The 22,259-nt window shown below is 61.0% G+C and overlaps 2 protein-coding genes across 5 annotated transcripts; one reads left to right on the forward strand and one right to left on the reverse strand.

Moving 5' to 3' along the window:
• Positions 1–125: 125 nt before the first annotated feature.
• On the forward strand, positions 126–5,875 carry PSMA7 (proteasome 20S subunit alpha 7). Its single transcript, XM_032350163.1, has 7 exons — positions 126–324; positions 2,230–2,356; positions 2,848–2,972; positions 3,642–3,764; positions 4,443–4,562; positions 5,238–5,300; positions 5,665–5,875. The coding sequence occupies exons 1-7, from the start codon at positions 229–231 to the stop codon at positions 5,755–5,757; spliced, it is 747 nt and encodes a 248-aa protein (XP_032206054.1). The 5' UTR covers positions 126–228; the 3' UTR covers positions 5,758–5,875.
• A 1,632-nt stretch (positions 5,876–7,507) lies between these two features.
• LSM14B (LSM family member 14B) lies at positions 7,508–19,191 on the reverse strand. 4 transcript variants are annotated; one of them, XM_032350160.1, is made up of 10 exons: positions 18,870–19,190; positions 16,918–17,081; positions 15,548–15,647; positions 14,668–14,784; positions 12,462–12,629; positions 12,120–12,197; positions 11,741–11,902; positions 11,207–11,357; positions 9,289–9,478; positions 7,508–8,720 (listed from the first exon to the last, which is right to left on the reverse strand). In XM_032350160.1, exons 1-9 carry the CDS (start codon positions 18,994–18,996, stop codon positions 9,307–9,309), a joined length of 1,239 nt encoding a protein of 412 aa, XP_032206051.1. In that variant the 5' UTR covers positions 18,997–19,190; the 3' UTR covers positions 7,508–8,720; positions 9,289–9,306. The 4 variants fall into 4 exon arrangements, with proteins under 4 accessions (XP_032206051.1, XP_032206049.1, XP_032206052.1 ...); XM_032350158.1 differs by having other exon boundaries at positions 15,548–15,677; XM_032350161.1 differs by lacking the exon at positions 12,120–12,197 and having other exon boundaries at positions 15,548–15,677; positions 18,870–19,191.
• Positions 19,192–22,259: the final 3,068 nt, after the last annotated feature.

A 22,259-nucleotide genomic window follows, 5' to 3' on the forward strand; every position in this document is an offset into this window, starting at 1 on the left:
CCCGCGCCCGGCCCCCCGCCGCCGCGCCGCCGCCGCCCCCCGCGCCCGGCAGCCGGTGGTTCGGCCCGGCCCCGCCCCGGCGCGCGCGCACGTCCGCCCGACGCCCCCTGACGCCGCCGACGCCGCCGCACGTCCGCAGCGCAGGGCCGGGGGGGGGCGCAGAGGCGTCGGGCGCCGCGGGCCGAGCGGCCGTGAGTGTGCGCTTTTCCCGGCCGCCGCCGCGCCGCCATGAGCTACGACCGCGCCATCACCGTCTTCTCGCCCGACGGCCACCTCTTCCAAGTGGAGTACGCGCAGGAGGCCGTGAAGAAGGGCTCGACCGCGGTGAGCGGCGGCCGGCGGGGCACTCGGGGCCCGGCGCGGGGAGGGCCCGGGACCGCCGTGCCCACGGCCCCCGCTGTCGGCCCGGGCGGCCTGCGGTGGCCCCAGCGGCGGCGGCGGGACCCGGGAGGCGGCGGGGTCGCCGCAGGGAGCGGGAGGGGCACGTTGGGCGGCCGCGGGGGCCGGGGCGGCGGGCGGCTGGCCCGGGGCGGCCTCTGCGGCGGGCGGCGGCGGCGGCGGCGGGCGTGTGTGGCCGGCGGCCCGGGGCGCGTGCGGAGCTGCGGAGGAGCCTTCTTGCCTCGCGCGGCCCAGCGTGTGTGCGCGGCCCGGGGGCGGCCATGTTGGCGGGTCCCGGCTGCGCGGGCCTGGCCGCTGCCCCTGCCCGGCCGCTGCCCCTGCCCTGCCCCTGCCCCTGCCCGTCCGGCCGCGGGGAGGCTCCGGGGCTGGGCACCGAGCCGCAGGGCGAGCTCGCGGCGGGCTCGGCGGGCCCTTTGAGGGTGTGAGCAACTTAGGGGCCCGACGCGGAGGTTCCCGGCCAGGGGAGGGGACTGTCCTGGCGGTCGGCGGGCTGCAGCAGCCGGGCAGGCGGGGGGTGCGTGTGGGCGCGGCGGCCGCGGGGTCTGCGGCGGCGCCAAGGGAGCCCCGCGCCGGGTCGCGCAGTGACGTCTGAGCACACACTTGCCGTGTTGGTCATCGCCGGAAGTTTAAATTCGGGGCGTCTCTGGGACGCCTCTTGGCTTGCTCACGGGTCCGGCCGAATCGTAAGGGCGTGTGTTATTTCAGAGGCTTGAGCCGGAGCAGACACAGTACACCCAGCTGTAAAGTGGTGTTCTTTCCGGAACCTGTTCTGAAATTGGGGTCCAAAATCCATCTTGGGGCTTGTCTTAAGCTCCAGAGCACTGGAAGAGGAGCTGCTTGGGACACTGCCCCATCCCCTAGTATTCCCTCAGGCCAGCCAGGGCGGCTGGCTTGGCTTCTTCCTGCCAGCGTCTCTGGGTCTGGTCTTCCCCACCCCCACCCCCAGGGAACCTGGAAGATCACGGAGCACAGGAGAACGGGCCTCAAAATGTGAAACACAGGGGCGTTGGGTGGCTCAGTGGGTTGAGCCTGTGCTTTAGGCTCAGGTGGTGATCTCAGGGTCCTGGGAACGAGCTCGGAATTGGGCTCCCTGCTGCCCCCCCCCCCACCCCACTGTCTGCCTCTCTGTCTGTGATCTCTCTCTCTGTGTCAAATAAATAAAATCTTAAAAAAAAAAAAAAAGTGAAACAGTGCTAACAAGTATTTCTCAACTGTGGGGGCATTTGGTAGTGGGTGGAGATATTTTTCTTTGCCTGAGACTGGGAAGTGCTACTGGCTGACCTCTGGGGTAGAGGTGGGCAGAGCAGCCCCATTGCCCATTGTACCCCTGCTGAGAAATCTCCAAGCAGAGTCTTACTGGTCTTCCAAGCGTGGTCCCATTCCTCTGCTCCTTCCCTGACCGGGGGCAGTCCTTGGGCATTTTCCCACATTTTTCATTCTCCCTCTCCTCTGCGGTGTGTGCCATACAGAGAGCGGTTGACCTTCAGGAACAACCGTAGTCCTTCCACCGGACAGCAGATCAGGCCTTCCCTACGGTGTGCACGTCACTGGGTCAACTACAGAAACACTGCTTTCAGAGCACCTGATTTGAATGTCAGGGTTTCAGACTTAAAAGCCTTTAATGTGACTCCTTGATACAGTAAGTAGTTTGTTATCATATAATGGAAACCGGGCACCTCAGTCATGCACCTGGGCCAGCTCTGCCAGAATCGGGTCAGCATCCGTGATCTGCAGGGTGTGGTGTCAGCCACATTACCACCTGCTTACCGCCCTGTGCTTGCAGGGAGAACCTGGTCCCTTTCGAAAGTACCGTGTTGATTTTTATTGAAGGTTGGCGTGCGAGGAAAGGACATCGTTGTTCTGGGCGTGGAGAAGAAGTCCGTGGCCAAACTGCAGGATGAGAGAACCGTGCGCAAGATCTGTGCGTTGGATGACAACGTCTGCATGGCATTCGCAGGTAAGTCTGGGGCCAGTGCCCTATTGCTCAAAGGTCAGTAAAGATCAGCCCTTTGGAAGCCATCTTGGTGGGTTTGCTCTTGGAAGATACGTAAATTGGTAAACTAAAAGTCGTTTTAAGACTGTAGATTTAGACTTGGGGGGGAGAAAAGCTTCACCGTGCTTGCTTATTAGGGTGCCCTCTGGACCAAGGCCTGTGCTGTTGGCAGCATGTAACTGGATTGTACTTACAGTCTCGAGAGAGTCTGGCTTTCCTGCACTCCTCCCTGCTGGCCCACTGTGGGAAGATCCCAGTTGACCCGATGAAACTAGGGATTGACTCGCTTTGCCTGAGCTGCTCGCAGAGGCTGATCGTTCCGCTGCCAGTCACCCAGATGACCTCAGAGCTGGGAGTCAGGAACGGTTTAAGTCAGCTTCTGTCTGGTCAAGTGCCCTGGGCTGTCCTCCGTTGGAGGGGAGGCCTGGGTCAGGCAGCATTCTCTGCCGTTGCAGGGCTTACCGCCGACGCGAGGATAGTCATCAACAGGGCCCGGGTGGAGTGCCAGAGCCACCGGCTGACTGTGGAGGACCCGGTCACCGTGGAGTATATCACCCGCTACATCGCCAGTTTGAAGCAGGTGGGCCCCCTGCCTGTGGCTCAGCTCTGCTTACAGAACAGTCCCTGTTGGGTCACACGGCGTTCGGCCACAGTAGCTCGAGTTACTGTGTGTCGGTGTTTGCACGTGTCACTTCAGGGGAATCAGAAAACTGCACTCACTTCATGCACAGTCCTGTTCTTTATTCCTGCAAGCGTAACTTCTACGGCTTAGTCACTTTGCTGGCATTTTTCCATTTAGTGGATGGGATGGTCCAAATTCATGTTTCTGGAAGGAAATGGGAGTTTTAGTCTCAAAGCCCTGCATGACTCGTTACCCAGCACCTGGGAGATGCTGAGTGCCACCCCACCCTGTGGTGAAACGCTGGTCGTTTTAAAACCGACTGTGTAGCCAGAAGTTTGTCTGTTGTCAAGTACTTCAGTGGCCTTGGTTGTGCTCTGTGACGCAGTTCTGGTCACGGGTCTCGCTTTCACGTCCTTTTGAGTAAGAACACACAGGGCAGGAGGACCGCTGAGTGCTTGGGCCTCGGCTCCCTCGTCACTTGCCCAGCAGATAACGTGAGAGCATCCCCGTCCCGTCTCCCATCCCCTCAGGGACGGCCCAGCTGCTTCACACATTGTGTGTGTAGCTAAGGGTCAGTGCCAGGGGCCTTGCACACTAAGAAGTATTAATGTGCTCCTTTTCCACCAGCGCTACACGCAGAGCAACGGGCGCAGGCCGTTTGGCATCTCTGCCCTTATTGTGGGTTTCGACTTTGATGGCACCCCCAGACTCTATCAGACTGACCCCTCAGGGACATACCACGCCTGGAAGGTGAGTCCCTGACCAGACAGAGGGTCTTCGGGGGGTCTTGCCAGTAAAGGAGGTCGCAGAGGCCTTTTGGAAGGTGCTAGGCCTCCTGGTGTCTCAGGGTGGCCTTGTCTTCCCAGTGCCGGTGCACACGTCCCACACTGCGTTTCTTTTTCATGGTGTTTCTGCTGGTACAGGAGCAAAGAACATGAAACTTGCTGTTTGAGGGGCGCCTGGGTGGCTCAGTGGGTTAATCCTCTGCCTTCAGCTCAGGTCATGATCTCAGGGTCCTGGGATCGAGCCCCGCATCAGGCTCTCTGCTCAGTGGGGAGCCTGCTTCCCCAGCTCTCTCTCTGCTGCCTCTGCCTACTTGTGATCTCTGTCAAATAAATAAAATCTTTACAAAAGGGGGGAAAAAAAACTTGCTGTTTGAGAGGAATTTCAAGGATAGGTGTGGGGATACATGGTATAAAGTAAAATTGCGCACGTGCTCTCAGTGATGAAGGTTCGCACTCTTGGTGAGGACGCTGCAGGTCTGACATTACAGACTGACTCCCCGCTGCCCGGTAACCATAACCTTACTCTTGGTGAGGATCAGCACCAAATCCAAGAAGCCTTTAGGAAAAGGAAGCCATGGCTGTGTTCTTGGGCTGGCTTTGGGTTGTTGTACCTTGTACGATATAACACACTTTTCTGCTTCAGGCCAATGCCATAGGCCGGGGCGCCAAGTCAGTGCGTGAATTTCTAGAGAAGAATTACACTGATGAAGCCATTGAGACGGACGACCTGACCGTGAAGCTGGTTATCAAGGCCCTCCTGGAAGTGCGTTCGCATTGGAAACCTGGTGCTTGGGGTGGGCAGAACAGACGGCTCCGAAGTGGGGGGCCCGTGTACCAGCGACAGGAAGGGAGGCACTGAGAGCCTCAGGGGGAGTGCTGGGCCTTTGAGGGCTTGTTCTGGACGCCCGCTGCCCCGGTGTTCTAGTGACTCCTCTCCGCGGCCGCAGCAGGCAAGGACCAAGTCTGAGAACTCGCCTGAGAGCACGCAGCTAGGGAGAAGCCGAGGCAGGACAGGAACCACCAGGTGTGGACTCTGTGACTCAGAGCCCTCCCTCAGCCTTGCTGGGCTCCTGCTGCTGCTAAGGTTGAGGAATTAGAACTGGGAACAATGGTTGGGGGCACGGGGCTATGTCCGCACTTCAGAGGTGTTGGCTGGTAAAGCCAGAGAGGCCGGGGGATGGGGGGAGCCAGAAGGCTGGGCTGGGGGCCAGCTGTTGGGGCTCAGTGGCGGGGAGAGCGGGGAGCATAGCTGCTCTGTGGAAGGGGCTACAGGAGGCAGGCGCGGGGTTGGGGGGATCGCCCTGTAGTTAGGACAAAAGCTTTGGGGCTGGGGCTGCAGGGTGTCCTGCTCTCTCTTCTGGAGCAGTGTTTGAGGCATTTGCCAGAACGGTGTGGCCTTGAGGAGGGAGAGGTGTCCGACGTTACTCTTTCTTCCCAGGTGGTTCAGTCTGGCGGCAAAAACATCGAACTGGCTGTCATGAGGCGAGATCAACCCCTCAAGGTAATTACGAAGTTTATTTGCTGTCTTTCACTCTGGAGCATTCCCAGTGATGCAGGGGACAGGGACCCTGGTCCTGCGGCTTGAGTGCTAGCAGGGAGGTTCTCTCAAAGACCCCTACAAACGAGGTTCGCTTGGCACACTGAGAAAGTGTAGGCAGCCAGGCAGATTTGCTTCTGCTTTGAGCCGCCTGCAGGCAGGCTCTGACCGCTGTCGCCGGGCTCCGGCGCCCCCAGCCTGGTTTTCCGGGAGCAGCGGCTGTGAGGCGCGGTCTGGCCGGAGCCCAAAAGTTCCCTCCCCAAAAGTGGCATTGCTGCTCTGGGGCACCTCGTGTGGCTTGGGGGTAACTGTGAACTTTCTTCGGTAGATTTTAAATCCTGAAGAAATTGAAAAATATGTTGCTGAGATTGAAAAAGAGAAAGAAGAGAATGAAAAGAAGAAACAGAAGAAAGCGTCATGATGATGGAGCCTCGCGGGGACTTCTCAATTCAGATCATGGATGTTTGTCGAGGATATGTGGGCATTTGCATTCCATTTATTACTGTCCATGTGTCCTGCGATAAATTTGTGTTTGTTAACCTTTTCGTAAGAGCATCTGTGTCTTGGTGCAGTTACGACCGCTCTGTCAAGTGGCGTCTTCCCCTTGCTTTGTGTCTCCCGAGCGCTGCCCTAAGTGGGAGCGCTCCATGATCCTTGTCGCCAGACAAGCCGCTGTGGTGGGCAGGGGGTGTGTGCCTTTCTGGTTCGGGAGTTCAGGCAGCTCTAGGAGGGCATGCGTGTGACAGCTTCTGTAGACAGGCGTGTGCTATTTCACACGGACACAGAAAACTCTTAAGTTTCCCCCATTAGAGGTTCTAATCAGACTGACCTTGTTCCTTCTTACCTTCACTCCGTTTCCTAATTCACGCAGATCAAGGACAAAAGCAAACACCACTCAGTTTAAGTGTTTGAATTCAAAATTCTGCAAAGCAGCAGCTTTGTTCAGGATAAGTCCCGTGTTTCTGGTTTGGAGCAGACCCAGTCTGGACATTCCTAAGCTTCCTGGTGCTGACGGCCCCCTGCCCGCTCTCACTGTAGCCAGTGACAACCCCGCTTTCAGCCTCGGTCCTGGTCCCCGGCTGGGTCTATACCAGAGACTCTAACTCCCTCCATCCCCAGCTTTGCGGCTTCAGAGGAGGCTCTGCTATCAGGCCTGCTGACAGATCCCCCGTCTCCCTGCGGCCCAGGACATGGCATAAAGGGCTCTTCGCATCTGTGGGCTGGTTCCCCTTCCAGCCATGTTGTTAGGACTCCAGGGCTCTGCTTTGCACGTCAGTGTAAGACGTCTCTTGGCTGAATTCTCACCGAATGACACATACATATTCTCTCTTCTAAAAGGAATACAAAGGCCCAGGTAGGGTTCAATAAAGCTCAGCATCAAATATGTAATTGTCAACATGTCAGCTTCAAGTTTTGAGAGCAAAATTAGTCCTAGTGGTAAACTGGACTACATCTGGATTGGCTAACAAATACCGGCCTAGGGCAACTGCTGAGTCCCCCACTTCATTTAGAATTCGCACCCTGGGCACCTGCATCCAGCACGCGCACACATTACGGAAAATTTTCATTTCTTCTTGGGCAAGAATGTTCCTTGTCTGTGTCCACCCTCTTCAAAGGCAGGCTGCCCAGAATCTGTTGAAATCCCAACACTGCAGTCCGACTCCCCGCTGCCTGGTCCTGCTCGGGGCCCAGTGGAACCCCAGGCAGGCATGGCAAGATGGGACAGGCCTTGGGCCTCTGACACTGCTTTCAGAGTCGGCCAGAAACCCAGGCCAGGCCCGTGGGCTGCTCTTACACATGGTGCTGGGGTCAAAGCCTGGAACAGGCCCAATGGCACCAAGGACAGGCAAGCTCTGCGGAGCTCAGAGGCCGCAGCAAAGCAGCAAAAGGATGGCTTCTGAAGCAGGTGTATCTGTGAACTGAATTTTTAAAAACTTTTGTGCCCCAAGTGTCTGGGAGGCAGAGCCAGGGTGGCCCACTGTGAAGCTGGACTGACTCACACCTTCCTCCAGACCAGCGGTCAGCTCACACAGGAGCAGGTGTCCCCCGAGGTCCTACCAGCCTGAGGCCTGCATAACCTCTCCCGCCTCAGGACGGGCATGTCACACAAGATGTGACTCAGGCTGCAGAATCAACAGAACTATTTACTTTAAGAGCAGAGAAGAAAAAAGTTGTAAAGGTTTGCATGTTTATTTATAATTATAATTTACATTACTCCAACAGAGCAGCCCATTGCTATGTTCTAACTCTTAGCCATTAAGTCCTACAAAAATAAACCCAAGCTTTTACAGTAACTGAATCAATACAGAACTAAAACCTTTATAGCTATTTAAAGGGGTTTAGTTACCAAGGTGCTTATGTTCAACACAGGGCCCTCTCCGGCAGAAGGACGCATGCTCACACTACAGGTCTGACCCATTTACTCATGCAACGAGTTTATGTGCCCCACCCACCCTCCACCCCGTAAAACAAAAACGCAACTATTTACAATTAAGAAGAAATAATGTTTTAGGTCAACCGACCTTGCAAAAAAGACTGGCTCATTTCCAAGGGGATGAGACACTGAACAGTGGCCAGAGTGCAGTACTGACCGGACCGGGTCTGGGGATGGCAGGGATGGGGCAGGAAGGACAGGGACCCCACAGGTCCCCGGACTTTGGCCCCCAACCCCGATTCCTATGGAAGCCAGGCTCTGAGCACCAGTGCCTAGCTTGAGTCCAGGACCCTTCCTAGGCCTCCAGGACTCTACCTATTCCCTGCACACCCCCCCCCCCCGGCCCCAACCCACCAGCTCTAAACCTTGACATCGTCACTCTGGATGTAAGGGTTGTCTGGTTTGCTTCTACAACATGATCTGTGGGACACTCCACTCTCCTGGCCCTAATGCCCACCCACCCCCACACGCTCCCATGCTGGCCCTGCCTGGCTCCTGAGACCCCCCCACCTGTGGCCGTGGGGGTGCCAGGCCAGCAGCACCAGAGACCAGTTGGGTTATAGAGATACACACTTGGCTGCCACATTTGCCAAATGGGATTTGGTTCCATTTGAAAAAAATCAAAGCTGTCACAAAGAAAAGTCACAAAATGAGGATCAAGCTTTTGCTCTAAAACCTTTCCCCAAAATACCAGAACCTTAGAATCAGGCTGTGCGCAACTAAAGAGGAAAGACAGGCCAAAATACCTCCAAGAGGTCACCCAAGGATACTTCCCCCAAAACAAGTGGTTCTAACTCAGACCATGTCCAAGTTCAATTAAGTTCAGAACATAAGTAGCAGTACGGGAATTTCCCAAACTCCGTAAACAAAGTGACCCCCGTCTCCCGGTAAGTGCAGCGTTTCCCACATCCGCAGACACAGCGTCATTTCTGTGCGACTTCCAGAGGCGCCTGTGAGAAGGGGACAGGACACCAAGTGAGTACCTCAGCTCAGCACACTCCCCGAGGCAGCCGCCCCGCAGGAGCCAGACACACAGACTTCCCGGGAGGACGGGGTGCTCATCCCCCCGCCGCGCTCCAGTGAGCCCCGGGCTCCCCAGACTCTGCAATCACAACCGAGGATAGAAATCATCTTGGTGCACGTGGGGGACAGAGAGGGAACTCCAGATCCCAACCTGGAGGAGGCGGGTCAGCACCGGGCACACCTGTGACCCACCCACCGCCCAGACTCACGGGGCACACAAGTCACTGGCAGTCCCGGAGTCCCTGCAGGCCGGGGCAGGGAGGCTGGCTTGGGACAAGTGTCCTTGCTGACCACGCTCCGACCACACTGGGGCCTGCCCTCCCTAGGAGGCCTCTGGGTGACTGGGAGGGTCGAGGCCCTCATCCTGGCTCTTACTGGAAACCAGAGCCAGCTGCTCCGGGCTCCGCAGCTCTTCCTGCAGAGAGGCTGGCTCTCGGGCCCTCCCCCCCAACGCCCTCCCTGCAAAGGGCCCAGAAACTCCCCTTCCTCACTCACCGCGGGCGGCATCCTCACTCACACCCTGCCGGTCCCGGCTCTGTGGGACGCTGGGTTGCGCCGGGTTGTACCGTTGCCCCTGCCCCCTCGAAATCCACCCCTGAAGCTACGGCCACGAAGAAACCTTCCTGACACCCCAAAGGTCTCTGTGTTGAGCTTCCGCTCCTCAGCCCACGTCGTCCGCCTGGAACTGAAGCACAGACAGGGCGTGAGACCAACGGCAGTGGTCCCTGCTCACCCCTTTCCGAGCCAGGCCCCAGCCTCATGGAGCCCAAGGGGAAGAAAGCCCGACAGGTGGGGACGGCTGCTGGAGTCCACAGAGGGGATGACCCGGGCCTGGCCCAGCAACCCCGGAGCCCGCGCCACAGCCACTCCCAGCCACATCTCCAGCCAGGTCTGTTTCTCTCTTCGGCATCAACTCAACTTCATTTTCACCAATGAAGGCGAGCACGTGATGCGAGGCAGGGCCCCTGTGGGCTCCAGGACCCAGAGCAGTGACGGTCCCCTTCAGACAAGTGAGGAGGGAGTTGGGCTAGATGGAACAGCGTCTCCGAGAACGTGATGCTCGCACGCTGGGGGCAGTGGGGACACGGCACCAAAACCGCATGCTGTCCTGCTGTCCTTCACGCCACAGATGCTCGGACACCCACCTCAGCAGCTCAGGAGAGGAGCCCTGTGTCTGTTTCCAGGCAGCTCTCGGGCCATGCACCAGCACTGAGCTCCTGTTCTAAGGTCCCCACAGGCCTCACTGAGCAGCAGCAGCAGCAGCTGCGCCCTTCAGCCCCAGGCCAGCAAGCCCGAGTCGTGCTGGTTCCCCCCACACGCGGTCAGCGCACCCTGTCTGCTCCCCGCTTCCGCGTGCATTCGGAGGCTCTCCCTCCCCCGCCACCACCACCTTATTCCCAAACACTCAGACTATTGCAAAAGCCTCCGGCCGGGCTGCCCAGCCGCGCCCATCCCCACCTTCAGCATGCTCGCCGGAGACCCCGAGGTGTCAGACGGCATCGCCCCCCAGCTCCCGCCCGGACAGCTGCCCACGGCTCTCCACACACGAGCTGCTCGTCACTCTGACCTACTACGCCCGAGCACGCCCACGCACACGTCCCCTTCATCCCAGACCGACTAGCCTCGCCCGGGCAGCCTGTCTGCAGCAGCTCCCTTCACTGCCCCCTCCACTGGCTCCCAAACACCACATGAGGTGAGATCGCCACATCCGACTGACCTCTATCCTCCCGCTGCCCACCCTTCCCCTCCCATTCCCTGAGGCATTTCTCTCCTAGACCTGCTCATGCTTTTATCGGGTTTTCCCTGCCAGGCCAGAGATGCGGGCAAGTCAGGACTCCCAGCTTGCTCTGTGCGGTGCCCTCGCCGCCCAGCAGTGTGGCTGGCGCTCCGGACTTCCACGATGTGCCCATCCTACAGACTCCGTTCCCCACTCTGCTCACTCGCACGGCAGCATCCAAGCACGAGCCGCACGGCACTGAAAACGCACGACAGGGTCCCCAACCTCCAGCAACCAGACAAAAGAACCCCCCGCCCAAAACAGAACCCTGGCAGGCTGCTGCAAGTAGCAAGGCCTCGGGCCCCCAGGGTCCACTGGGAACCAGGAACAGGGCAGTGCCCACCCCAGCTTTAATGAACAAAGGGGCTACAAAGCCAAGACAGAAGCCGACTCCCCAGGTCCCTGTGACTGCCAGGGGGTTTCCAAACTGCCACCTGCGGACACCGCTAGGACCGAGGTGCCCACATGGCAAAGATGTGAGTAGGATCCTAGACTGGCCCTGAACTTAGAGCGGAGACTGTTCTTCAGGAGAGCAGACCCTGGTCTCAGGGGGTGTGAGGCAGAACAAGGGTCTTCCTGCCAGCCCATCCAGGCCTCGCGAGCCCTGAGCCCCGAGTCCTCCCGCGGGCCTCCGACCTGGTCTTGAGCTCAGAGGAGATGTTGTCAAAGAAGGACTTGGACTTGTCATAGTAGCAGTTGGGCCCCAGGCGGTCCTCCTCAGCGGGGGCGTCGTCACTCTGGGTCACCACTGCCGAGTCCTTCTCGTCCCCCTCCTCGGCTTTGTCATCTGCACGGAGAAGCACACACTGGGATGCTGGGACATGAACCGAGCACCCCTTCTCCCCGAGCAGACCCTCCTGGCAGCTGTCCTCAGGCCTTGGGAGCGCTGCGGGAGGGTGGGGGGCGGCCTTCAGTGTTGGCGGAATCTCCTTGTAAACTGCTCCTGTCTGCCCGGGGGCCGCCCGGTCTGCTCCCCTCCCCCAGCAAGCACAGTTCCCACGAGGCCCCCAAGGCTCCTCCGCTCCTTCAGAACTCCTTAGGGAGCGCCACTTCCACACTGGCCAGCGGCCCCACGGCATACCACCCCCCCGCCCCACCCCTGCCCGTCTGTCCTTGAGCTGCTTCTAGATACTCCTGGACAGACAACAATTTCCAAATAACGGCAAACACCTTTAAAATTCAGTTTCTTCTTAAACTCTTTGTCCAGCTCCTCTCTGTTGAACTGGGCATTGGCGCTCTCAAAATCAAAGTCGCCTTCAAACTTGATTGTGTTTTCTTTGACGTTAGTCGGGCGGTTTTGCCCCCGGGAGCGATTCCTTGTTCGTCTGTTCCCTGTGAGAGGAGAGGAAGCCACGGCTGATAAGCCACCAACCCGACGTCACTCGCTGAGACATGGACGACAAGGAGGGAACAGAGCACACAGCAGCAGACACTGAGCCCCAGTACCCCCCAAACCGTCCCCAGAGATAAGTGGGGGGCGGTGCGGGGGAAGCAGAGCACACCTGGACAGGGCGAGGCGCCCCAGAACTCAAGCAGCAACAGCTGTTACCTGATCTCCTCCTCTGAGGCCTTCTGTTCTCGTCATTCACCTGCCCTTGACTTGGCACAGCTGCCGGCTGAGCTACATCTAAGGCGCAAAAGGGAAGAGTAAGGCGAGCGCCTACAAAAGCGGAGCCCAGCGACGGACGCAGGGTGGCACCACCACAGGGGACATGCAGCAAGGGGAGGCCCTGCAAAAGCACATGGTGTTTAGGACGGGGACAGGGATCGGTGCTGTTCAATTAAAAAAAAAGGAAAAGCAAAAAGAAAGGAGGCAGACAGAGAAAGGACCCCAGGAAGCAGCGTGCCGCTTTGAGAACGCGAAGCCCCGGAGGACGACGTGCGCTAGTACCGCTGCCGCTCTTGCTGCCGGGCTGCGCGGGCCGCCCGCCGAGCTGCACCCCCGCGGGGCCCTTGCCGGGTAACAGCTTTTTGGCGTTCAGGTTATCAACAGAACCAGTCTGCACAGCCTGCTCCACCATGGGGCTCTTGCCGACAGGGACGGATGGAAAACCGGCTCCTGAGACGGGGAGGGAAGGAGGGCTTAAAACCAGAGAGAGTGACCTCACACCCCGCCGGCCACTCCTGCTGGGTGGCATGCCAGGACCCCGCCGGCCACTCCTGCTGGGTGGCATGCCCGGCGGTTGAAGGGACCCGCCTGGAGATTCTCCCGATCCCAGCCACGACCCCCCGGAGCCCTCCCCCCACCCCCACCCTCCCCCCACCCCACCCCCACCCCCACCCCCACCCCCCCGTGTCTAGCCGGTCAGCAACAAGGCCGGTTCATCCGGGAGCCCTGAGCCCCAGGACCCCCAAGCTACGGACCAGACAGCTGAGGAGAGAAGAACACCCCGCCAACAAGGAACACCCCCAGGCGGTTTGGAAACAACTTTCCAGGGCGGGACGGGGACGCATAAAAACAAAGGAACGAATTGAGCTTTCTAAAAACCACATGAGCTCTAACCCCAAGGGGGCTCCGTGGGTTCCAAGATGCCGGCAAATTCACCGTCTGAGAACTTATTTCATCCTACTGCGCTCTAAACGAGAACTGTCCCAGTTCAGGATTTTGTAGTAAACACAGTGATCACTCTTTAAATTCCAGAACACTGTTGTTTCCGCCCGAGGAACACCACCACTGGAAAGGGCGCTGTGACAAAAGCCGACTACGGAGAGGTACGCCGTCAGGAAGAAACGAAGGCTCCCCGGCTGCCCCCGAAGGCGGGCGCGCAGGTCCATTCCTGCCACGCCGCAGCCCTGAGCTCAGAGGCCGAGCCTCGGTGGGGAGACGGGGACAGGGGACAGGCACGCCACCCGCACTGGCCCATCTCCTCTCCTCGCCGCAGTCTAAGGGGGGTGGGGTGGGTGCTGGGTGGAGGTCCAGAGCTTTGACACAGAAAAACGGTGCCCTAACCACAGCAGGGACTATGAGGAGAGGCAGCCCGGCACACGTGAAGACCGGCTCTTCCACCTTTCTTACTGTCCATGTGGCACAGACACTAAGGTAACACCTGTGAAAAAGTCCCTTACGACCAGCACGGAAGCTGCTCGTGGCCCCGCCCACGACAGGCGCCAGGGCAGAGCAGCCGCCCCAGCCCGCCACCTCGCCCAACAGGGCCTTCCCAGAGACCCAGACGGACTGCTCCTGCCACTCTAACTCCGGGGCACAAGACGCTCAGGCTCCTTTGCTTTTGAGAAAAGAAACCAGTTAAACCATCTTGCCTCAGCAATTTCATGCAAACAATCCGAGGAACGATGAACGTCTGATGTCATCTTAACCGAGAAAAAACACTACTGCTTCCCCAACTCAGACACACCGGCATCGGTGCAGGAGCAGAGAACACCACAGGCAGAGTAACAGACTGACGGCAGTCGTGTGCCACGGCGGGAGCTCCGGCAGCCGTCCTGGACGGAGCCCCCACAGCGAAGGCAGGGCTCCTGTGCTTAACCTCAAACAGGCAGGCACGTGAATCTCAGCTCTCCGTGAACTGAGAGCACCAGGAAAGGTCAAGAGGCGTCACAGCCCAGCTGAGGCAGGTAGTGCACACGAGCATTAAGAAGCTGGTCGCGACGCTCACGCCATTCGCCTGGTCGGTAGGTCGAGCGAGCCTCCTAGGTCTGCAGGGGCTTCCCGCTACAAAGCTATCCCAGACCCCTATGGCTGACCAATGTGGCACCCAGTTCCCAAAACAACAGGTGAGTTTCTCAGGGACCCTCCACTCTGGTCTCACCCAGCAATCAGAGCACAACTGGAACCAGCAGAAACCCCAGGGAAGGGCTTTCTGCGGAGAGGGAAAGTTCCCTTGTTCGGTGGTCTCCGTGCAGGTCACAACAGACCCTGGGCCCAGGGACAGTGACCAAGTGCTTGGTCACTTCTTTCCAATCTCTTCTTTAAAACGCTGGGAGATCGTTAATAAATCAGGACCACACACTAAATCACACAGAGGCAGCTTAACTGACCCCACGGGCTTGGCTACAGCTACTGTCACTCTGGGCTACTGGTTTACCCCCTCGCTCTCAGGATGGCAAGACAGCATGCAGCTCTCCCAGACTGCGGTTACCCTTGGAAGTGAGCTGATGTGGTTCTGAGGACATGTCAAGCTCTGAGGCGGGCTGTGGAGATGGAGAAGAACTAGGGCTGGAAGCTGCGGCCGAGGCTGGAGGGCTCACCAGCTTCTCTAAAGAAGACAGAGGAGAGAAGAGCAAAAGAGAAGGTACACAAATAAGTAACGAGACACTCGTCCTGTGTCTAGCAAGCTTGGAAAGAGCCAAGCAGTCTCTCGCAAGACACGTGGCTCACACAATCCTACTCTAGAAACACGGCAAGCCAGGCCGAGAGAGGTACCCACACCGGAGCAGCAATCCAAACACCTTGGTGAGAGAGTGACCCAGACCCAAGAGCCAGTCTACAGGGCCTGCTCGAAGCCCTGCGCCCGAGGAACAGACTGGCGACTCCAGGATTTGAACACATGGAAAAGCTACGTCAAGGGCCAGGCAGACCCTCCCTCTACGTGTGCGGGAGAGAACCTCATTCCAGAGTTCGTTCGCCTTTGGGGAAAGAACTTTTGAGCAGAGCATGGACAATACGGTGATTGTCACAGAGAGGTGTTGATGCAACTTTTGCATTTACAAGCCTGCAAACGTGCCTGTAGTCAGAACTCATCCGCAATCACGCGAAACACTTGTTTCCTATTGAAGCAAATGTATCATGACTTCCACCCAGACCAACATTTCAAATGAATTTTGATTTGAATCATCTGTTCCAAAACTCCGGCTGCTAACTCTGCACTCTGAGTAGCACTACGCGTTCTAGCCAGCTCAAGTCGCACTGAGTAACGTACTAAGCATGCGACACAAGCGGAGTATCCCAAGAACATCTTCGGCCCTGCCTCCCGGAGGTCGTCGCACGAGCAGTTTACCAGATAGAAAGAGGTTACTCACCTAGACCCAGGGAAGCGGCGTACTGCTGGCTAAGCAGAGAGCTGGCAGCCAGCTGGCTGTAGGGCGGCATTCCTCTGAAGGGGCTGTAAGGCACGTGCGGCTGGAAGGAGGAGCCCGAGCCCAGGGAAGACTGAGCAACGAGACACACAGATGAGAGCAGCACAAGGCCCCCCCATCACCCGCCTGGAAAGCACTGCTCAGATGGGGAAAGGCAGCCAATTTGTCAGCCTGTATTCCTGGAGACTGGGGGGGGTGCAGGGGGCACTTCCAGAATGGCCAAAGGGGGCTCAAAGCTGCCTTTCCCACGTTCCATACCCAACACTCCCTGTCCAGGTAACTCGGACCTCCATTTCCCCTAACTCAAGCCCTCTAATGACGCCCGCTGTCGTCAAGTCGTTCAGCTTCTGTACGGATGCACCGTCCTCAGGTTGGCCCTGCCCCAACACACAGGAGTACAGCCACGTGGTTCCCAGATGAGCATCCTTTCTCCGGTTCCGGTCCCCCCGCTTTCAGGGACACTGCTGCCTGTTGCTCCCAAAAGGCCCCTTTGTCCCTCGGAGCCTGGCTCAGGTACCTGACTCTTCTGAAGTCCCTGAGAACTCTCGCTGCAAACCTTTCTTCAGTCTGGCCTGGGACTGCTCCTCTCGTCCCCAGAACCCGCCACAGTGGCTCCTACCCTCCAGGGAGCACCTCCCATAGTACAGACCTCCAAGGAACCAGGGAATATTTAAATTCTAAGTCAAAAAAATATTAATCTAGGTTCCCTGGTAATCCTATGCAATTATGCCTTAATGGGAACGCCCAGATGGCTCAGTCAGTGAAGTAACTGCCTTCCCGCTAGGGTCATAATCTCTGGGTCTGGGATCTGGCTCCCTGCTCAGCAGGGAGTCGTCTTCTCCCTCTCCCCAGGACCCCCAACCCTACCATCCCCAATAAGTACATCTTTTTAAAAAATCAAATAAAAATTTTTTAAAAATTACGCTTTTACACAGGAGGCAGGTGTATGCTACAAGAATTGCAACTTCAGCGTCCCAAAGCACTGGAACTTACAACCCGGACAGTGTCGAGAGAGCAAGTCCTGCTGTCCCAACCCAAATCTAGTGACAAACGATTCCCCTCACACCCCAGACAAGACTGGACCACCCCCCTTCGCACACAAGGGGAGTCTCCCTCTACAGTGCACGCTAGCGGGTGCTGAGCTGCGGACTTTCTGTAGGAGCGCCCACAGCCCACACAGAAATTAAACCACTTTTCGCTAAAGGGCTATTCCCCGAGCGGAGCGCTGCCGCCAAACAGAGGACACCAAGTTCCGCCCGGAAACCCGCGCCTCTGGAGGCCGTGCCCACAGCAGAGCAGAGCCGCACGCTTACTTGAACAATAGCAGGGTCCTGCGGGAGTGTGTGCTGAGCTTTCGGAGGTTCACACACGGTAATATCCTTGATGTCGCTTCCCCGGAAAATGATGTACTCGTAGATCTCCTCTCTGGGGGGGGCCGGCCTGTCTGTGGGGCGGTCTTCAGTCCCGAAAGACCTCACTTCGGAGCCGAGAGAAGAGGAGTCAGCTTATCGTCCTCGGCCAAGGGCGTTCCCTCCATCCTCTCCGGGGGGCCCTCAGGCATGCCAGGACCGGCCCCGCACACCATCCACGCACGGCGTCCGTGGTCCACCTTCGACCACGACCCCACCCCCCAATTTCCGACGCACAGTACCTACAAGACCCCAGCTGCCAAGACTCCAAAGGTTCTAGGTCACAAAGACAACAAGTTAAGGACATCGGAGCCCGACCGCCCCGGGAAGCTGGACACTCAGGTGGGAACCAGGAGGCCCGGCGCCCCCAGCAAACCAGGTCGGCCTCGCAGAGCAGCCACACGCACCCGCCTTCAGGGATCAAACAGCACGACAGCTGCTTTTTCTCGAAGCCTCACCCCAGGTCGCCACCCCTGGGAGTCTGGTTTGCCAGGAGAGAAGCCCCAAGGCTGCTCCTCACCTTCCCACAGCCTGCCGGGGGAGGGGCTCTCAGACACGCGGGAGCAGCGGGCCAGAGCCGGGACCCACCGCACCAGCGGCGGGAGAGCCTTCCTGGGGGCGTGGGCCCTTAGCGGCCGGGACTAGGGTCTGTCCGAGCCAGTCCTCCTGCAGTCCGTGGGGCAGAGCTTGAAGCAGCCTCTCCCTGAACTGACACAACTCCTGCTCAGGACCGGACACTCTGGGCCTCAGTTTCCCCAGCGAGAATCTCGGGCCAACATCCCCGCGTGCCAAGCGGACGCGTCAGCAGACACGGGGTCTGCAAGCCCCAGCGCTCGCCCGAGCAACGCAGTCGTCCGCCCCGGAGCCCGGAGCCCAGCGGTAGGGCCATTCCCGGACAGCGGAGCGAAGGCCGGGCGCTCCCCCGACGGCAGCAGCGGGCGGGCCGAGCCCGGACCCCCGAAGGCCCCACGAGACCCCGGGAACGAACAGGGCTTCCGCCGCCGCGGCCGCACTCCGCGCTTCTCCCTCCGAGGCGAGGAAGGGCCTCGCCATCTTCCCTGGAGGGCGAAGACAAAGAAACTTCGGAGCCGCCTCCCGCCCCGACCGGCTGGGAAGAGGCTGCGGGCCGCTCCGGGGCCCCGCACAGCGTCCGTCCCCCGCGGCCCCGGGGCCCCGCACAGCGTCCGTCCCCCGCGGCCCCGGGGCCCCGCACAGCGTCCGTCCCCCGCGGCCCCGGGGCCCCGCACAGCCGCCTTCCCCCGCGGCCCCGGGGCCCCGCACAGCGTCCGTCCCCCGCGGCCCCGGGGCCCCGCACAGCCGCCTTCCCCCGCGGCCCCGGGCGCCCAGCGAGGCCCCGTCCCGGCGGGAGGCTCCGGCGGACGCGCTGTGCGTTCGCGCTCGAGGCCCCGGCTGCCTAATAGGTTCCAGAAGGGCTTGCGGGAGTCGTGTTCCGGGAGGCCCGGGAGCCCCGGGACCCGGGCCCCTCGCCCCGCCCCTCCCCCGCGGGGACCCGGCTCTGCGCGCCCGCCGGCCCCCCACCTGCAGAGGTGGGCTGCGCGGGGGAGGGGGCGGCGCGGCGGGAGCCGGACCCGCCCCCCGCCCCCCACCCCCCGCCGCTCGCCCCCCGCCGCTCCCCTCCCGCGGGCTGGGCCGGGCCGCGCACAATGAGCGGCGGCCGCGGCCGGGGGGGGGGGGGGGGGGCCTTTGTGCCGGCCGGGCGCCGCGGGGGGCGGGGAGGCGGGCGGGGGGCGCCGCGGGGGGCGGGGAGGCGGGCGGGGGGCGCCGCGGGGGGCGGGGGCGCCGCGGGCTGTCGGCGGGCGGGGGCCGGGGCGGTTGGGGCGGCCGCGGGCCGCTACCTTTGGCGAGCGCCACGGTGGAGTTGTCGGTGTCGATGGTGTAGAGGATGCCCTCGTAGCGGATCTGCGCCTTGGAGATGAGGCTGATCTTGCTGCCCAGGTACGGGGTGCCCGAGGAGCCGCTCATGGCGGCGGCCGCCCGGCCGGGCCCGGCCCGCTCGCCTCCGCGCGGTCGCCTCGCCGCCGCCGCCGCCGCCCGCTCCTCCGCCTCGGCGCCTCCTCACCGCCGCCCGACGGGCCTGCGCTGGGACCAGCGAGCGAGCGAGCGGCGGCGCGCGGCCGGGGGCTCTGAGGGGAGCGCGGGGGAGGAGGGGCCGCAGCAGCCACATCCGGGGCCTCGCGCCGCCACGCCCCGCCCCCGCACGCTCGGCGCCCATTGGCTCGCCGCGCCGGCCTCCCTTTAAATATGGCCGCGCCGCGGGCCTCGGGGCGGGCCCGCCCCCCACGCTTGCGCAGCGGGCGCCGCGAGCCCGGACGGGCTTTCCCCGGCTCTCCGCCCCCTCCTCAGCCGACTCCCGGCGGGCCCTGCGCTGGTTCGGAGCACGAGACCCGGCGGGCCGGCTCAGGGGTCGGGGCGGCGCGGGGGCAGGGGGAGGCAGGTGGGGGGCGGAGAAAGGGTGGGCATCGGGAGGGGCGGAGCGCGCGTGCGCGTGCCGGGAGGGCGGGGCCGGCGGGCGGAGGGGCGGGGCTGGGGGCGGAGCGCCTGGGCCCTGCGGGGTCGCGGTGCGGCGAGCCTGCGAGCGGCGGGCCCCCAGTCAGGCATCTGCCGTGCGGAAGAGGCCAGGACAGCTTCCCCTGCTCCGGCGGGAAGGCCGCCCGACCGGGGTATGCCCGCCCCCTCTCCGGCGCCCGCGGGCCGGGGTCCCTGAGCGCGACGCGGAGGCGAGGCTCGGGGTCTCTGCCCGCGCGGTGCAGGCGCGGGGCCGGGAGTCCCTGTCCCGCCGAGCGGAGGCGGGGGTCGGGGTCCCTGTCCCGGGAGGCGGCCGCGGGTTCGGAGCCCCTGTCCCTCGAAGTAGACCCGGAGGGCCAGGAGTCCCTGCCCGCTGGGGGGGGCGGCCGGGGCCGGAGCGGCGGCGGGGAGGCGGGGCCGCCCTCCGGGCGCGGGGCGCCGTGGCAGCCGCGGGCGGGAGCGCTTCCGGCGCGTCGGCCGCCAAATATAAAGTGCTGAGCGCGGCGCCTCTCAACCCTCCCTCCCCCACACCTGCGGCGGCCTCGCGCCCCTTAAAATAAATCGCCGCCCGCCTCCAGCGCCTCGAGGCCCGGCCTGGCCCGGCTCCCGCCCGCGGGCGTCCTGGGCGTCCTGGGTGGCGGCCCCGGGAGCCGGAGCGGGACCTGGCTGGCCGGCGGCTCGGCGCGCACGCGGGTCTGTCGGGCGCCCTCCGGCCCCGGCCCGGCTGATGCGGGGCCAGTGTCGGGTCCCGCAGGAAGGTCGGTGGAGGCCGGCCGGCATTTTGTAGAAAGGAAACGGGGTCACCTAGAAAATACCGGAACATCCCCCGCAGGGGACCGCGTACACGTGTGACTGCTGACCCGGGGGTCGGCCGAGATGTAAAGTGTTTCTTACCGTGAGTGTCAAGCAAGGGAACGACCCGCTGCTGAGAACGTGACCCGCCGCTCGGTCGGGCCTCCGACTCCCCTCCTCTGGTGGGGGAGGATGGAGCCTCCGCACGGGACAGGCTCCCGCCAGCACCCGGTGACATCCAGGGCGGGAACAGGGAGCAGCGAGGAGGGAGCAGACGTGGGAAAGTCTTGAGGCGGCCTCTGCTGAGGCTTACCTGTGCGTTTTAGAATCGGTTCTTGGCACGTGAGAAGATTGCCCTGGGGAGGAGGGTCAGAGCGGTGGAGCTGGTCTAGCCCCACTAGGAGAGATCTCTGGGGCTGGGGGTGTCCTGCTCCTAGAAGTGAGATGGGACTGTCCCTTAGCACAGCCTTTCCCGGGGGTGCACCTGTCCCGAGTAGCTGCCGCCCCGGTCTCCTGATCCGCCTTAAAGCTGAGGCCATCCTCCCCTGCACTTTGGGGGTCTGGAATATGACTTGCCCAACGTCACAAATGCTCTGTCTCCCAGATCCTGGTTTTTGGAGCCACGAGCTCTTTGGGGTGGAGGTGGGGATGCAGTCTTCACTAAGGAGTTGGTTCTGTCTTGGGAAAAGAGAATGAGAGCTGAAGCCTCAGGAGCGGGGCGGGGGGGAGTTCTGGAGACCTATGAGAGCCTGTCAGACCCCTTGGGGTGCAAGTACGCGGTTCCCTGAGGACATTAGCTATGGGGCAAATGCCCAGGCAAGGCAGAGGCTAAAAATACATGGGGCGGACAGGTCCAGGAATGCTGGCCCTACTGTTCATTCCTTGGTGTCTGGTCCAAAGTGGAGGGCGCTTGCAAAAAGTTGGAGAAGGGGAGCAGTTGAGATGGGACCTAAGCCTGACTCAGGAGGCCACTGGTGCGGTTTGTGCCCCAAGGTGGGGCACACCCGTTCAGTACATCCACCCTAAACAGTTGTTCACAGTGCTTATCTACTTGTAATCACCAAGCCTTACACTCGTGCGCCAGAGGGACAGAGACAGCTGAGAAGCTGGGAAATCCTGAGCAGTTGAAACTCACTCCCCCAGTTCCTCCGTTTGCCAGAGACTGTAGCTGTCCTGCCCATCTCATTGGTGGCTGCGGGGACCCTGGCAGGTGCTAGGAGCCCGCGCCCTGGGCCCACCCAGTAAGAGAATGGGTGTGCCAAGGACCCCAGAGGCAGCTAGTGAGATTTCCACTGCCAACGTGAGCCGCTTACTAAGCACCTACTGTGTGTACATGGTGTCTAATAAGGGCAGGTGTGACGATGTAGCCCCGGGACGCTGCCCTGGGTTGCATCACAGTCTGGCAAGTTCTCCTGCAGGAGAGGCACTTCTCAGAATGTCACTGTTCCTCTAATGTCCACCTGAGCAAGAATGAGCCCCACAACCATGGGACTTGTAGGTTTTATTGCTTACCAGGAACAGAACACAACTGGTGAGTTGATCTAATGATAGGTCAATAAAAGCTGGCTCATGGAGCAAAAGTCAGGGCAGCGGCCCGAAGTGTGGGAGCATGCCACCCATGCCCTCTTGGCCTGCACTAGGGAAGGCAGATGCTCACCTCTGGGAGGGCCCTGGCCCAGCAGAGGGGGAGGGAGCTGAGGGATCACAGGTGGGCTGTGTGGGGAAATCAGAGCTGGCTTTGAAGCTGTTGCTTGGTAGGAGGTCTTGTAGGTGGGGAAAGGGGCGCAGGGAGGGTGTGTTCAGGGCTCACCTGTGTGCCTGGGGAGTAAAGACAGGAAGGGGGGGTCTTGTTCTTACATCGCCAGGAATACACTTCCTACAGTCTAGCCCGATCTCTGTGAATCCTGTTAGATCCATTGCCTCGGCGC

Source organism: Mustela erminea, chromosome 7 (genome assembly GCF_009829155.1).
Source record: "Mustela erminea isolate mMusErm1 chromosome 7, mMusErm1.Pri, whole genome shotgun sequence".
NCBI lineage: Eukaryota > Metazoa > Chordata > Mammalia > Carnivora > Mustelidae > Mustela > Mustela erminea.

Bases quoted from the DNA above. Each gene is read 5' to 3' on its own strand.
- PSMA7 (XM_032350163.1), top strand. From the start codon at position 229: ATGAGCTACGACCGCGCCATCACCGTCTTCTCGCCCGACGGCCACCTC. The intron at 2,357-2,847 runs GTAAGTCTGGGG...CTGCCGTTGCAG, and splicing joins CGTCTGCATGGCATTCGCAG to GGCTTACCGCCGACGCGAGG. The intron at 5,301-5,664 runs GTAATTACGAAG...TTTCTTCGGTAG, and splicing joins GGCGAGATCAACCCCTCAAG to ATTTTAAATCCTGAAGAAAT.
- LSM14B (XM_032350158.1), bottom strand. From the start codon at position 18,996: ATGAGCGGCTCCTCGGGCACCCCGTACCTGGGCAGCAAGATCAGCCTC. The intron at 17,082-18,869 runs GTAGCGGCCCGC...TCGGCTCCGAAG, and splicing joins CACCGTGGCGCTCGCCAAAG to TGAGGTCTTTCGGGACTGAA. The intron at 11,903-12,119 runs GTAACAGCTGTT...CTCCTCTCACAG, and splicing joins GCCTCAGAGGAGGAGATCAG to GGAACAGACGAACAAGGAAT.